The 17,169-nt window shown below is 34.7% G+C and overlaps 1 protein-coding gene across 1 annotated transcript in view; it reads right to left on the reverse strand.

Annotated features, from left to right (window-relative positions):
- The window catches only part of LOC147075542 (lysine-specific histone demethylase 1A-like), a 48,754-nt gene extending 34,341 nt beyond the window's left edge, over positions 1-14,413 (reverse strand). The window contains exons 1-2 of the mRNA XM_085942344.1: positions 14,407-14,413; positions 5,673-5,828 (exon numbers count right to left, since the gene is read on the reverse strand). Coding sequence (XP_085798470.1) covers positions 5,673-5,828; positions 14,407-14,413 — 163 coding nt within the window. The remainder of the gene's footprint in view (positions 1-5,672; positions 5,829-14,406) is intronic.
- Between the last annotated feature and the right edge of the window lie 2,756 nt (positions 14,414-17,169).

The raw sequence follows: 17,169 nt of genomic DNA on the forward strand, positions 1-17,169 counted from the left end.
AATTAATAGTTAATATTTTTACTTGAAATCATGATATAAGAATCTTATTTATATTTTGTATTGTTATGTAATTGAGGTACTATTTTCTAATCTCCAATCGAATCGCTGTACAAATCAGACTGTACATAGCTCACTTCTGAATGGCGTGTCATTAAAGGAGGCGGGCATGCCGTAATTTCGGCTGTTGAGAGGAACTCAGCGTCCGGTTTTCATAGACTATAAATTGCCAAATTAATTGGGGGTTTCGCGATACGATTTTGTTTCAAACAGAAATAAAGCAATATGTTAAGACGCGTCATCTTTAAATTTAGAACGCCGCTGTTTTATAAATAAACTGCGCAAATAAATCGGGTGTTGCCAGTATAGAGTATTCACCACAATGTAATGTTACTATAAATAAATATAGTTTATATTTAATGAATTTGGATAAGCATCACAAAAAAATATAATATATATTATGTCTTATAACCTTTATAATAAAACAAGCTTATAAGAAAAAAAACCTTTCTACCTACACGTAGGGGCTGAGAATTAAAAGAGCACAAGTAACATATGGGTAACTAAGAAATAATTTTTCGCATTAGTGCATTTTTCATATTATCACATAAATACCTACTTATTTATGCGTGAAAGAGGTTTTTAATTCCAACATATCTATACCTAACAGCATTGTATGAAACGTTTTAAGCATTTTATGCCTAACATAGGAATACTATTGGATAGGTATGGTGTATAAAATGATGTTGATATTTTCATAACAACGTATCTAATTTTAATATTTTCGCCTGACGTGTTCATATATTATAGTGTAATGAGTAATATAAGTAAAGCAATAAAAAATGCCCAAATTTTGAGAAAATCACATAAATATTTTGTGACCTTGCTGGGAATTGAACCCGGAGACCCGGATGAAAGGCCTTATGCACTGGGCTGGGTTTCTCTTATATTACTAATTAAACCACTGTTTCACTATTCACTACACTACTGTCATTGGGCCTCGTGACCTATTGTAGTGTTAAAAGAATAAATATGTAAATATAATATAATACTTATATACTGATACATATTATATATTAAGCTTTCATAACTTCCAAAAAATATGAATATGATAGACAATAAAATACACCAATGGTCAAGGAGACAGACAAGAAGGGTACGCGATGTGATAGAGGTGGCCAAGCTGATGAAATGTTAATGGGTCCGATACGGCACCCAACGAGAGGAATGAAGGGTAGTAAACGTCTACAGAGTTGCACTTTAATCTGCTGGATTGACGAACGCATCAAGTACTCCGGAAGTAGGTACTTCGCAGCAAATGACTAGGAACCAAGAAAAGTGAAAGCTAGGAAAAAAGCTTCATTTAAAATCGGATCAATCCCGGGTGATGATGATGGTTATCGTCATATATTAATAATTTTCTTCACCCACTATGTCAGTATCGACATGGCAATAATGTTATGACGTTGAAGCACTTTGGTTTATTTCCGAATTTAGCAACATCAAATTCATAAGCGATAAAACACCAGCTAATTAATGCTAATTGTGATCGTAATCCATACGTCTAGGTAAATTTGGTCTAGCTAAATTTGAACTAAATATATACCCGTCATCATCATCATCATCATCAGCCTGAATCTATCCACTGCTGGATGAAGGCCTCTTCAAGTTGCTTCCACTTCTCTCGGTCCTGTGCATTGCGTTGCCACGTACTTCCGCAGAACTTTATCATTTCATCGATCCAGCGGCCTCTAGGTCTACCTTGTGGACGTTTTGTACTTCTTGGATACCACTGGATGACTAGATTTGTTCAACGATTGTCTCTTCTTCGAGCTATGTGTCCAGCCCATCTCCATTTAAGGCTTTTAATAAACTCTATTACATCGCAAACCCTTGTCTGCTTCCTTATCCACTCATTCCTCTTTTTGTCCTTTCGCGTTATGCCCAGCATGCACCTCTCCATACCACGTTGTGCTACTCTAAGTTTCTGGATCTCTCTTTTACTTAGGGTCCATGTTTCACACGCATATGTCATCACGGGAAGCACACACTGGTTGAACACTTTGCGCTTTAGGCACAGTGGAAGGTCACTTTTGAAGACATTATTCAGGCGGCCAAAAGCACTCCAGCCTAGCTTTACTCTGCGAACAATTTCATCAAATATACATCCATCTATAGATACTTGTTGTCCCAGATAGATGTAGCTTTTCACCTGTTCGAGCTGAGTGCCATTGATGAGGATCTCTTTTTGGCCTGCAAAGCAGTTGAACATGACTTTCGTCTTTGTTACATTTATTTTCAAACCTACTTTGTTGCTTACTTCAGCGAGTTCCTGCATTCTGCTTTGGAGGTCTTCTGAGTCTTGCGAGAAAATTACTATGTCATCGGCAAAGCGCAGATGACTCAGGTATTCTCCATTTATGGGGATCCCTTTGTCATTCCAGTCAAGTTGCCTGAATAAGTCTTCAAGGGTAGCTGTAAATAGTTTAGGTGAGATTGTATCACCTTGTCGGACTCCTTTGCTGATAGGAAATCTGCGCGATGGTTTATGGAGATTTACAGATGCTGTTGCGCTACTGTATATATTATTGAAAATATTTATATAGCGTCCAGGGATTCCTTGTTTTCTGAGTGCGTCGAGTATTGAACATTTCTTTATCGAATCAAACGCCTTCTCATAGTCTATAAAACCCATGCATAGTGGCAGTTTGTATTCCTGGTACCGCTCTATGATTTCTCTGACGACTTGGATATGGTCCATAGTGCTGTATCCTCCTCTAAATCCGGCTTGTTCTCTCGGTTGGTTCTCGTCTAGTACATTTTGCAGACGGTTTGAGAGAATTTTTGTGAACGTCTTGTAGAGAATAGGGAGTAGACTTATTGGACGATAATTTGCTAGGTCTTCTCTGTCACCTTTTTTGTGAAGAATGACAATGCTGGCATTTTTCCATACCTCTGGGACATCCTCTTTGCATATGCAGGCTGTGAACAATTGTGCAAGTACTTCATTTGCATCCTTTCCTGCTTTTTTGAGGATATCTATCGTTAAACCGTCTTCCCCGGGGGCTTTCCCACTTTTCATGTAATTTAAAGCATGGGTTACTTCCCAGGATGTAATTTCGGGAGTATGGTCTTCCGAATTTCCATTTCTCTGAAGATCTAAGTCTATAGTCGTATTGTCAGTGTCATCACTGTAGAGATCGCTGTAGAACTCTTCAACTCGGCTTAACAAGTGTTCCCAATTTCTGACGATAGAACCATCTTTTGCTTTTAGTGCTGTGATTTGACGTTTTCCTATCGACAAGCATTGCTTGTTTTTGTTTAAACTTCTGCCTGCTTTCACAATTGCTTGTATGAGGTTTACATTGAATTTACGAAGGTCTTCTCTAATCTTCCTTCGGAGGGTTTTGCAAAGTGATGAAAACTCCATATCGTTTTGCGCCTGTCTATCGCTCTTGGTTTTCCTTCTCTGCTCCATAAGATTCAATGTTGCCTTCGAAAGCTTGGTGGAAGGTGTAACTTCTGAGCTTTTTACGCCTGTTTTTTCTGCACATTGTAGAATAATATTCGTTATATCCTCCGCGTTGGATAGGGAAACGGTTTCGTTCTCATCTAAGAAAGCCGATAGTGCATTTTTGAGTTCATTTTGGAATTCAGTATTGTTCTGCATGTATACGCGAGCATTTGACTTCTTCTGCAGTTTGGATCTTTCTGATTTGACGTTCAATCTTATCTTACATCTCACCATCCGGTGATCACTGCCGGTGTTAAACTGATTGATCACCTTACAGTTTAAAAATGTATATTTTCTGTCAGCGAGGATGTAATCGATTTCGCTGGTCCTTCCTGTCGGGCTTCTCCACGTCCATTTACGTGTAGGTTTATGTTGAAAAAAGGAATTCATGATGTGAAGATTGTTGGTTTCAGCAAACTCCACAAGCATGTCTCCTCTACCAACCCTTGAGCCATGTCCGAAATGTCCGACCGCTACGTCATCTCTTTGGTATGATCCAATACGTGCATTGAAATCTCCCATTATGATGTTGAAGTGGCATTTACTTTTATTTTTCAAGGATGTTATTTCCTCGTAAAACTCTTCCACTTTTTCATCAGGATAGCTCTGTGTCGGAGCATATACTTGCAAAATCTGAATGCGGTACCTAGCATTGATTTTAAGTATCACGCTTGCGACCCTGTCAGAAATGCAGTTGAACTCGACTATGCGGTCCCTCCAGGCTTTCAAAATTACTACGCAAAGCCACCCATGTCAAAATATATTGGAAGTAGCTAACTACCTACTGAAAATTATCTACCTACGTCTTACGAATTATTTCAATAAGGAAAATACCGCGGTCAGACAGTCTTCGACTATTACTGCTCTCGGTCGGTTTCTAAGAATTTGACTAGCACCGAGGAATTTGTTTTGAGTAGGACAATGGCTAATTTCAATAATAACAAAGTTTTGATTATAACAAAACATAAATGTATTCTCAATAATATTAGGCGATCGCGAAACAAGAAGACGAGTTATTGCTAGAGATTCAATTATTTTTGTGGAGGAAGTAATTTCTAAAAATTTTAATCCATATACATCTAAATCTAATTCATGACGTAAGATCAATGAAATAATATTATAGAAATATACTACCTATAGGTACGAGTACTAACCGTGAATCATATTTGGATCGAATTGCGTGTTTGGTCTGTTCATCGGGAGGCAGCTGTTCCTCACCGACCTTCGACTTGATTCAATATTACGAGTTTTTCTGGATTTTTATCGTCTCTGCGGGCTATATAACTAAAAATGAAAAGCCTGGGGATGACAAACTGATGAGAGTTTGTCTCGCATCTAGAGTTCGGTGATTTTGAAGTCGTTGCTACTTTGCATCATACACGCTCTAAAGTCTGTTTTCGCGGGAATTGGACAACTGGGCGCCGTACTGCTGAATGGAATAATGTAGACGTTCGTTACAATTTTATATAGAAAGTAGACGAGGAATTTTAATCAGTTTCTATCTAATACTTAGTAGTTGTACTTCATTAAAAATAAAAGAACTCTCTTCTCGTTGGAACTTAAACATATGCACAAATAAATCATTATTTACGTCTGCATATTTAAATTCTCACCAAATATTAAATATTAATATAATAATTTAAATATAAATAATAATATTGAATATATATTTTTTTTAAATACGTACCTATAATTCACGAACGTCTATTTATTTTTTGAATTTAATTCGATTGCGTGGCGCCCAGTTGTTCCGGCGCCGAATCGTCCTAGACCCGTATTCGCGTAGAATTTCTACAAATTTATTTACTATTATTGAATTCATTAATACTTTTATTTATATATTAGATTTTTTGAGTTTGAGGTGACATAGGCCATCAGTCACAGTGGCATATTTCATCGAGAAACTGTCTCTGTAACCGTGGATACAGTTTCGATCCCACGTCTTGAAAAAATACATGTATGATCCGAAGCACAGTGGTTTGTGCGAATGGTCAACAACTATTATCCGTAAAAAAAAAACTATCCCCCTACACTCTGTAGCGGGTTATATGCCCTTCCTAGGAAGGAAGATTGTAATAATACAATGAAATACATACAAATACTAATCTCCGAATATAGGTAGGTACTATTATAGACATATACCTAAATAATGCCAATTTACCTTTGAAAGTAACTGGAGACGCTGCCGGATTTCTCGAGCTGGAGGTGACCACTTCGACTCCATCCGAGGAGTAGTGAACCTGCGTCGCTGCTGTACTCAGGCGGATGTCCAGACCTTCAGAGAGAGCGACTGGCACACATGAATAGCCATTACGCACTGTAACAAAGAAACACAAATCATTAGTCGAATATCAATGATAGTGACATATACAACCAATGGATAATTAATTGACAACCGGACTGTGCATAATATTATGTCCCTATGTGCAGCGAAACTCCGGCCCAGTGTGGACACAACTTTTATTGGTTTTCGCGGACTATTCATGGAAAATACGAATAGACTGCAGATGATACATATTAGTACTGGGATACATTTTTTTTACCATTTTTATGGTTATTTATTTACTGGAGTAGCTTATTGAAGGATATGAGTATGGAACTAAAATTTTACACCAACAGAACAGATTAATAAGATAGACAATTGAAAGCCAGTTGCCATGAATACGGGTTATTACTTTCAAAACTCAAAAAACGTGTGTTCTTAAATACCAATATTAAATGCGCGTTTTGTTAACGCGACAACGTGTACATTATGATACAAATACATAACTGCAAATTACATATATTATGTTATTAATAGATACCTGCTATAGACCGAAGGTACTTGATGGAATTTGAATTTAAATTTTAATTGATTTGAGTTTTATATTACACCATTTGAGTCGTTTTTAGCGACACGGGATTTCGCCTTTCGGCATCTTCAGGCACTATGCACACCAAAAGGCAAATATACGCTGACAACGTTCGTTGCCAAAAGGCGAAACCCGGGTCGCAAAAAATGACTCAAATAGAATAGTACAAATCTTAAATCCATTCAAATACTAATATGGATTCTTTAATTCTTTAACACGTGTTTAAATGTACTCCCATATTTATCCCATATTTATCCATTGATATACTACTAGATGAGCAGTTCCCATACAAGTGTCATTTTAAAAGTGTACCACAAAAGATATTATGAATATCGTCTTATAATATTTCCTTGTAGGTATAATGCGTTAAGACCGATAACATGGATTCCCGAATTTCACCCGTATTGCCCTGGCTGTAAAACTAAATTTGCGTTCTTGGAATAGTGAACGTAAGGGTGGCTGCAACGCAAAGCAGACAGAGCAAGTCGTCATGCGCTGACTATTAGTTAGAGTAAGATGCAAGCTAGATCGGGCTTACCCAGTAAGTTTTAACAAAGGCCGACTCGCTGAAAATCGGGCGTCATTTTAAGAAGCATATGATTCATCCAGTAGTATATCAATGTATTTATCCCATATTTAAGTTTTACAACTGATTATAGACGCAATATCATGAATTATAAGTACCTATTCAATTTTAAAATAAGGTAGTGTAATCTGTATTATACGTTATTTATGTTTAAAAAAAAACACACACAACTAATATTTTGATAAATCTATCCATACTATAAATCATAACCCATGTACGATATTTACACCAAGATAACTTTATTTATACTTACTTACCAATATGTTGATGGATTTTTACCGATTTTGGAATTAGTTTGTTCAAACCCTTAGAAAGACTGCGAAACTTACTTTGAAAGCAAACATCATAATATGTACGAGGGTGGGTCAATAAGTCCTTAGAAAAGCCGACAGGTGGCGCGACTAGTACTGTAAGCGGTTTGTTTTCATGCAGCGGCACTACCGATTCAGTATGCTGCGAAGTTTCAATCAGATTGGTCGGGTTGTTGTGTGTTTCTCGTACATTCAAAAAAAAAATTTGCTTGTGGAAAATGGAAAAATGGAAAATGGAGAAAATTGAGTTTAGAGCTGTTATTAAACATTTTAATATAAAAGGGTTAACAGCAAAGGAAATAAAAAATGAGTTGGATTTAGTTCACGGCATATCTGCTCCTTCACTTGCAACTATTTATAACTGGTTAAATGAATTTAAACGTGGTCGTACATCAACAAAGGATGAACCACGCTCAGGACGTCCTGTAGAGGTGACTACACCAGAAATGATCAATAAAATCCACGATATGGTGTTAAGTGACCGAAGATTAAAGTTGAGTGAGATAATTGAGGTTACAGGGATCTCAAAAGGTAGCGTCATTTCTATTTTACATGACAAATTGGGCATGAAAAAAATTTCTGCAAGATGGGTGCCGCGTTTGCTCACATTCGACAATAAACGCAATAGGGTGGTGGCCTCTAAAGCCCTATTGTCGCTCATGCAACGCAATCCGGATGAATTTTTTCGTCGCTTTGTGAAAAAGGGAAAACAATAACAGGGGATTATTATGCATCTTTATTGGACCAGCTAAAAAACGAAATTGAAGAAAAACGGCCTCATTTAAACAGGAAAAAAATCCTCTTTCATCAGGACAATGCCCGTGTTCACACATGTTTACGATCAATGGCTAAAATTGAAGAATTGAAGTTCGAATTGGTCGACCACCCACCGTATTCGCCAGATTTAGCCTCCAGTGACTTTTTCCTTTTCCCAAACTTAAAAAAATGGCTAAGTGGACAACGTTTTTTTTCAAATGAAGAAGTCATCGATCGGACAAATGCTTATTTTGAGGACCTTCCGAAAACTTTTTTTTCTGACGGTTTAAAAAAAATTGAGAAACGTCTAACCAAGTGTATTGAGCTCCAAGGAGATTATGTTGAGAAATAAAAAAAAAATACAAAAATAAAAACTGTTTTAATGCTTTTTTCTAAGGAATTATTGACCCACCCTCGTATTTTACCACGAGCATGAAACAAACTGAAAAATGTGTCATTTACATTACATAATATTATGTAAGTTCTTCCATCGTTTGGCTTAATAATTTTTACAATGCATGTATCGCTCATGAAAATTGAAAAACACATAATAATATATTTACCTCTAGCACACAGAAGAAGCACAACAGTATTTAACTAAATTTTATATTTATATTGGAATCCTAATATAAACTAATATAACTTATATTAGATAAGGCAGGTGTGGTATTGAAAAATATTTAAACATCTCACACAACGATATAGGTACCGTAGTGTCCAAATACATATACAAACAACGCACTAAAATATTATCATCTTCAATTTATTATTATGATTTCCAGCTGCGATCGGGATTCATAATGTTATTAATATTATTGAATCTCGTATCTACATCACATTACATATATTGAATAAATAAATTGCTATATTATGGATGATATTAAAACCTATACAAAATATAACGCCCATATCAGAACATAATATGAGAAAAAACTACCAATGTCTATTGTATCAGTTTTTAGTATATTACCGGTCACTGACTCAATAAAACAATCGCAAAGGTACACCATCATACGAGTTCCCATTAAAACTCCCATATTGATTTTTTTTTTAAATTATACTTAATCATTGAAAAGTATACATCAGTTTTGAAAAAAAAAGATGTCATTGAGCTTTTTTTTGACTATGTCCGATTCTAATAAGGGGTTCCACAGGGTGGAGGTTTGTATTCATAGATCTGTCTCTACGAGAAATGTATGTGAGTCACTAACTGCTTAATCTATTAGGTCCACACTCGTCCACACTCTGACTCCAAACACACATTGAAAAACAATCCATTCCTGCCCATTTCTGTCCTCTACTCCTACTATCTTATCTCCAATCTTGCACTGTTGTCAATCATAATGATAATCACATAATAATACATTGGCATCACATTGGCTTATTCATTACGCCCATCTTGTTTTGCTGATGTTCTACAATCTAGGGAAAAATTTGGAGTGTCGAATTTTGAACAAAAGGTTGGCCAAACGATTATTCGATTATTAGTATTTATTTATTTAAGAATACAAAACATTGTGGACATAACAAATCTAAATGCAAGGCGTACACAACATGAGATTTACATTATAACAAATATTACCCTCGCAAGAGAGAAGAAGAGAATATAGAATATAACAATAATAATAACAGAAAAACAAATTAAATCAAAATATACATAAGTACAATTTAATACAGAAAAATAAAATTTTGAAAACAAGAAAACATACAATTTTACACAGAAAAATTAAGTTACAAAAACAAAATGCAAAGTACATCACTGAAAATGTCTATGTCTTTAGGGAGCGCATTTACTAATCTTGCACCCCTCGCTAATGGTGCCTGATAGGCTTGACACGGTACCGTAGGAAACGGTTCCGATCCAGAATAAATCATGGCTGCGACCACGTAGGTAATTGGCAGGCCGATGTAAATTCAAATTTATTAGGACACCAGGATTGGAAACCATCCCTCGCGCTAACAATCAAAAGTGTTTCAGGAGCGAAAGAGACCGACGAGATTCAGAGAGTGAAAAGTAAGCATGCCTTATAGAACGGCAGTCGGAAAATAATCATTTGACGAATTATTGAAATGTCTTAAAATAAAGACATCGAAGAAATTTCTTCTGGACGCGTTTTAAAAGTAATTGAGTTAGTTTAGTAAGTAAGTTCTAAAGTATTATTACATTGACTCTACAATCACATGTGAATCTTGGCCGACTAACGAAAATATTTCTCAACGGTTTTTCTTTCTTTCGAGAATTGGTTATTAGCCATTTTCTCAACGTATTAAGTCCATACTCTGACTCCAAGGGCACATTGAAAAACTACACGTGAATTTGTCAGAACGAGGATTCATACCCGAGATCCACGACTTTGTAAGCGGGCACGGTGACACTGAACTGTTTTATTCACACACAAACACACGTAACAAATGACGATGCATGAGTGTGTACAGGACTCTCAGATGAAACGGAGTCTACATCACAAATAACGTAATAAAACAAAATGAACAGATATTGAAGCTTGGAAAATAATTTAGTTTTGATGCGCTCTACAGGTGTTGCGCCTTAGATCATAACATGGAATAATTTACGCGCCTATAAAAGACATCAGTGTACAATTTTTCTCATTTTGAGAATTAAATTATCTCGCATACTTTATCGTTTTTATTACAACTGGTACAATAAAACGAACCAATAACCGTCAAAGGCTCTGTTATGAATGTTATGATTTCTAAGCTACACATTTTTCCGAGGAGATAATAATAAATAATCGAGATATTTAAATTTAAAAATTAGCATTTTCGAACGAAGTATACTTACGTAGCAATAAAAAATGGACTACTTAATTCATAATTGCAATATTTTTTTAATATTATAAGTTAAAGATAGCGGAAAATTAATAAAATAACATATTTTATAAAAAAAAATAATCCGCGATAAAAAAGCCATTTAAATTAAGACAACTCTTTAAAAATATAATGATAAGACATAAATACAATAAAAGAGACATAATTTGCCAGGTAAACTTGTGATTTAATTCATTTTATTTATGTAATACCTCATTAACAGAGGTCGGCAATATTGCCGATCAAAGGAGGCCGTGTCCTTAGTTTCTTTATACATGATGTTTGCATTTCATTTGCATTGGCAACGGAATGCAGTGCTATTTTTCTAGAAAATAAATATCAAGTCTCCAAAATTCTCCAACTTCCTACGTTTCATAATACTAATAAACTACTGTATCCATTTTCTCACTCCTTACCCGCACTATAATATGAGCGAACGCTTATATGTTTCTGAAATCGGTTAAATGTACCTAAATTGTACGTAAAATGTTTCACCGTGGCACAGTTCGCCGTGATCTTTTTTATCGGAAATAGATGACTGTATACTATACGGTCTCCAATTTAATTAGATTAAATATGAACATTAATTTAATTTCCATAGCTGATTTTGGCAAAATTCATAAATTCAAGAATGAAAACCTAACCTAACCAAATAAATAATCCAGTTTATTGGATATTTTCAAAATTTGATTGCTGCTGGCTTCCTGTAAAGTGTAAGCCGACAAGAGCCGTGTTTTATTTAAACATGAATTTTATGTCAGTACTATACGGCCCAAAGAGGTTGGACGGTCTTTAATATACGGCAATATATTTCAGATACAACATTTCACGGTGAAGTGTGATACGACGAACTACATACGTACAAATTTCCGGACACGTCTGAAATCACCCGAACACCACATTCAATTATTGTGCGACCACTAATTTTTGCGTTTAGCAAGAGATCGTCAAGGTGTACAATTTGTGAGTGTTACTTCTTTGGCTTTCATCTGTGAAAACTAAAGATGATGTTGACGAAATGTATTTATTTATGATAAAACAACGTCCACAATTTTCATGGGAAAGTATGTAATTCCTTAATATAAAGCCGTTATACCGTTTTTACCGATATTATTAAAAAAAAAATATTTGTTTTATACCACAGACTATTTAATGCGTCCCTTTTTGTACATAATAAGGTCATATAAAAAATCTGAATAACATAAACCATAAAAAATGTTCAAAATTGAATGCGTTTTATTTAAAAGATGTCCACATCTGTAAACAGTCATTTGTCACCAGATTCAAAATGTCCGCGATCTAATCTGATGCTAAGCCAAACCATTCATTAAAATGGGCATCGGGCACCAGAAAAAACACAAATTCCGATACCCGGGCGTCAACACTGCGAGGCCTTCGAAATTTATATTATTGCGTGATATTTTAATAGCGATAAAGGGATACTTTAATTTCATTACGTTTTGAAAATTGATCATTAAAAGGTCTTTCGTGTCTTTCACACGTGAAACATGGCAGATACCGTGATAGAAACACGGGCATACACACATACACATTAGAATCTATATATACGAATATCGATTGGGTACCTACGTAAGCGGTAAAAAATACTATTTTGGGTCGGAGTGCAGTTTTATTATGGTTTCTAGCGACAAAATACGAATGATGCAATTTAATAGATTTATTACTTACTACAATTTATAATATGCATTTCAATTTACATTTCATAGTGTTTTAAATAATCTATATATACATAGATCATGGCCCACACATCGGAAAACGGGCCCCCTACCTATCTCTAAGTTTAATCGTTTAATGGCGTGTGACGCACAACATAAGCGTTTTCAAAATTGTGTTAGAGGTATAAGCAAGGGCCTTCGGTTTATTTTTAGTGATTTTATGTAGGTTTAATACATCTAGGTACTTGAATTATGGAGTTGTAGAGTATCAACACAAAACAATCAAATTGCATCTAACAACCTCACCCCCTGAGCCCGGGCCCCTAGGCTAGAACCCTATCAGCTCCATTGTGGGGGCCATGATATAATACGAGGGTGGGTCAATAAGTCCTTAGAAAAGCCGACAGGTGGCGCGACTAGTACTGTAAGCGGTTTGTTTTCATGCAGCGGCACTACCGATTCAGTATGCTGCGAAGTTTCAATCAGATTGGTCGGGTTGTTGTGTGTTTCTCGTACATTTAAAAAAAAAATTTGCTTGTGGAAAATGGAAAAATGGAAAATGGAGAAAATTGAGGTTAGAGCTGTTATTAAACATTTTAATATAAAAGGGTTAACAGCAAAGGAAATAAAAAATGAGTTGGATTTAGTTCACGGCATATCTGCTCCTTCACTTGCAACTATTTATAACTGGTTAAATGAATTTAAACGTGGTCGTACATCAACAAAGGATGAACCACGCTCAGGACGTCCTGTAGAGGTGACTACACCAGAAATGATCAATAAAATTCACGATATGGTGTTAAGTGACCGAAGATTAAAGTTGAGTGAGATAATTGAGGTTACAGGGATTTCAAAAGGTAGCGTCATTTCTATTTTACATGACAAATTGGGCATGAAAAATATTTCTGCAAGATGGGTGCCGCGTTTGCTCACAGTCGACAATAAACGCAATAGGGTGGTGGCCTCTAAATCCCTGTTGTCGCTCATGCAACGCAATCCGGATGAATTTTTTCGTCGCTTTGTGACTGTAGATGAAACATGGATACACCACTATACTCCCGAGACGAAAGAACAGTCAAAGCAGTGGATTGCGAAGGCAAACCATGTCCAAAGAAGGCGAAAACCGTAAAATCAGCTGGTAAGGTTATGGCTACTGTATTTTGGGATGCACGTGAAATTATTTTCATTGACTATTTGGAAAAAGGAAAAAAAATAACAGGGGATTATTATGCATCTTTATTGGACCAGCTAAAAAACAAAATTGAAGAAAAACGGCCTCATTTAAACAGGAAAAAAATCCTCTTTCATCAGGACAATGCCCGTGTTCACACATGTTTACGATCAATGGCTAAAATTGAAGAATTGAAGTTCGAATTGGTCGACCACCCACCGTATTCGCCAGATTTAGCCCCCAGTGACTTTTTCCTTTTCCCAAACTTAAAAAAATGGCTAAGTGGACAACGTTTTTTTTCAAATGAAGAAGTCATCGATCGGACAAATGCTTATTTTGAGGACCTTCCGAAAACTTATTTTTCTGACGGTTTAAAAAATATTGAGAAACGTCTAACCAAGTGTATTGAGCTCCAAGGAGACTATGTTGAGAAATAAAAAAAAAATACAAAAATAAAAACTGTTTTAATGCTTTTTTCTAAGGAATTATTGACCCACCCTCGTATCTAAAAATATTAAAAATAAAAAAGAATAAGAAACTAACAATTTATTTTTCTGTAAATTCTGAAACTATAATAGAACAACTTAACCTTAAAATTGCGCAGATTTCGATTTGGTCTACTGTGCACGAATTACAGAAGGTAAATTTAAACATTATTACCATTTTTATTAGCGACTGCTCTTACATGAATCCTATTGCATCATATTCTCTCACCCGGCATCGTTCTAACTACGTCATATTTTCTGACATTATGGATAATTACATGCTAACATTATTTGATGACATATACAACATAGTATTTGACCTAATTTTAAATAAAAAGTTATGTGAAATATGGAAACATAATAAAAGCAAAGATTTTAGGATAATTTTACAAAATTATAAATCTATTTGAGATATACTAATTTGAATGAAATATGTATAAGTTAGTGGCATTCGACGTGTTAACGTCGAATTATAAAGAAACGTGAAAATATAACACGTCGATACTAAGTAAAAAAAAATGTATTCAATTATTCAAAGTGTGAATTAATGTGATAAATTTGTTTATCGAAATTATTCGATATCCATTTGAGATATGAATCCGGCTGCCGATAGATATTTGAGGAATTCCGTTTAGACCGTAGGTAACAAAAATAATATATTTTATAACTGTGTGATATAATGGCAACGGTAGGTGGCCATAATAAAAAGAGCCTGTGCCACATTTACCTACTATGCAAAGTAGGCTGTATTTTTTTAATCCTCAAAGCCTTGTTTTATTATTGTTTATGGACCTGGGTGTATCCCCCGACTTAAACGTCTCTATTAAAAAATGTGGTCACTACTAAAATAATATTAAGTCTAAAAACTTAAAATAATCACTCATAAAAATATTCGCGATGCTTATTCGGCGAGAGGTCAGTGACGTAGATATAAATATTAGACCCCAATGCAAAAGTTACGCAAAATCCTCCCCCCTCCCAGTGTTTCTAAATAATATGAGATGTCATTATTAGGTGGAAACTATACGGCATCAGAAAGCATCCATTCATAATGAATAAATACACAAGCTTATAGATGTTTATTTGTAGATATGATATGACTAAAACAAGCGAATGAGACGAATTTTGTACGATATAATAGGTATATTAGCGAATTTCAAAATACCGTACTTTTATTGAATACTCGATCACAGGACATTAAAAATAAATGAATGTAGTGATACTGTCATTACTATAATGTATAGTAATTAAATTATATGTTAACGACAATGTCCTAAAATAATGTAGAACAATAGAAAAGACCTACCAAATAGCAGTCTCACACCACACCACATTTGCTCAGTCATGGTCAGTACCGCAAAATTACTATGACAATAAATGTATCAATTGATTTTATGGATATTTATTTGGAATAATTACAGCATGCGCCGCATCCACATCAACTACATATATGCACCGTACACGCCAATGGTGTTTATGTACTTTTGTAAAATATCAATGTGTTTCGCTCACTTGGTTGGCTTTTTCAAGTATGGGAACCGAAAATTATAAATCAAAAAATCAATCCCGAAATCCCGGGATTATGTTTATCAATCCCGGAGTACAATTTGGAGATGATGCTGGTTAGTTTTTAAAATTCCATTAAACCCTGACTAAAAAACCAAACCATAATAGTTTAGGTATGCTACGGGCAATCTGACAAAAATAGTGCACACTTTTTCAGTTATACTTATTTCTTTTCGTATAATTAAGATCACATACTTATATTACAGATGGTGTTTTTTAATTCATTAAGGCCTGTCTAAATTAAACCATAATCGATAAAAAATATTCTTCTATCTATCAAATATCTAAAAATGTGCATAATTTCAGATATTTTATAAATAAATGAACATTTTTTTACTATTATCTACTATGGCTTGGCTTATGCAGGGTTTAATTGAATTAAAAAAAAATAACAATCCCTATTTACACATTGTGGTCTTAGTTCAATTAATTAGAATTTAAAACAAATACGTTTGAACGACAAAGTTTAGTGTGCACTATTTATGTCAGCCTACCTCTACCCTTCACTACTGTGTTATAATAATGCTATTACATCGCTTATACTTCCAATTGAACCAATATTTATTATTTTTAAAACAACTGCTGACACAGTTTCATGAGAAAACATATGAATTACAAGTTTGATTTTCATATCTCCCATTATTTATATATATATATATATATATATATATATATATATATATATATATATATATTATAATGTATTAAATAATCTACAGATATAACAGTATGGAAAAGAAATACTTCACTTAAAAAAAATTACATAGTAAGCAGTAGTAAGTATTCTAAAATTAAATAATAGATAATAAAAAATAATAAAAAATGGTAATAAATTAGAAAGAATTAACTATTGCCGACAAACCCACCTATTTTACGTAGAAAAAAATATTTGCAAAAGTTTACGAGTTTATATTACCAACTATAACTGTGTTTTAACAGTTAACATAGAAATCAAATTTACGATTAAGTAAAAAAAAATATGATATAATCAACCATCAGTCTTCTCTCCACGAGAAATTCACAAGCAGTTAATAAGATTAATATTTATTGTTTTTACCTTCTTTAACGATAGCTTGATGAATTTTCCGGTGATAAATTGAAACCCGAAACCCTCCAAAGCCATGTGTAAACAAAACTCGCCGAGTATTATGTAGGTAGTAGTGATGCTCAACTAGCGGGCCGAGGTTCATAGGTGTGCTGTAAATAGTGTGCTTGTGTGCCGTTAATTTAATAACTGTGTGCTATATAATATCATGGAGCTTGGTTCCATTATACATCCTTTATACATTTCCTTGATACATCGGCGTGCAATAAAAATGTGAGTGAAAAACTAAAGCTAACGAAAACTATAAGAGGGGGGTCATTCACGCCTGGCGAAACACCATGAGATTTTTTTAGATCGTCATCTTTTCTGTCGGCCATATGA

The sequence above is a fragment of the Rhyacophila brunnea genome, unplaced genomic scaffold, assembly GCF_057557595.1.
Source record: "Rhyacophila brunnea isolate RB1 unplaced genomic scaffold, BYU_Rbru_1.0 scaffold_14, whole genome shotgun sequence".
Taxonomy (NCBI): domain Eukaryota; kingdom Metazoa; phylum Arthropoda; class Insecta; order Trichoptera; family Rhyacophilidae; genus Rhyacophila; species Rhyacophila brunnea.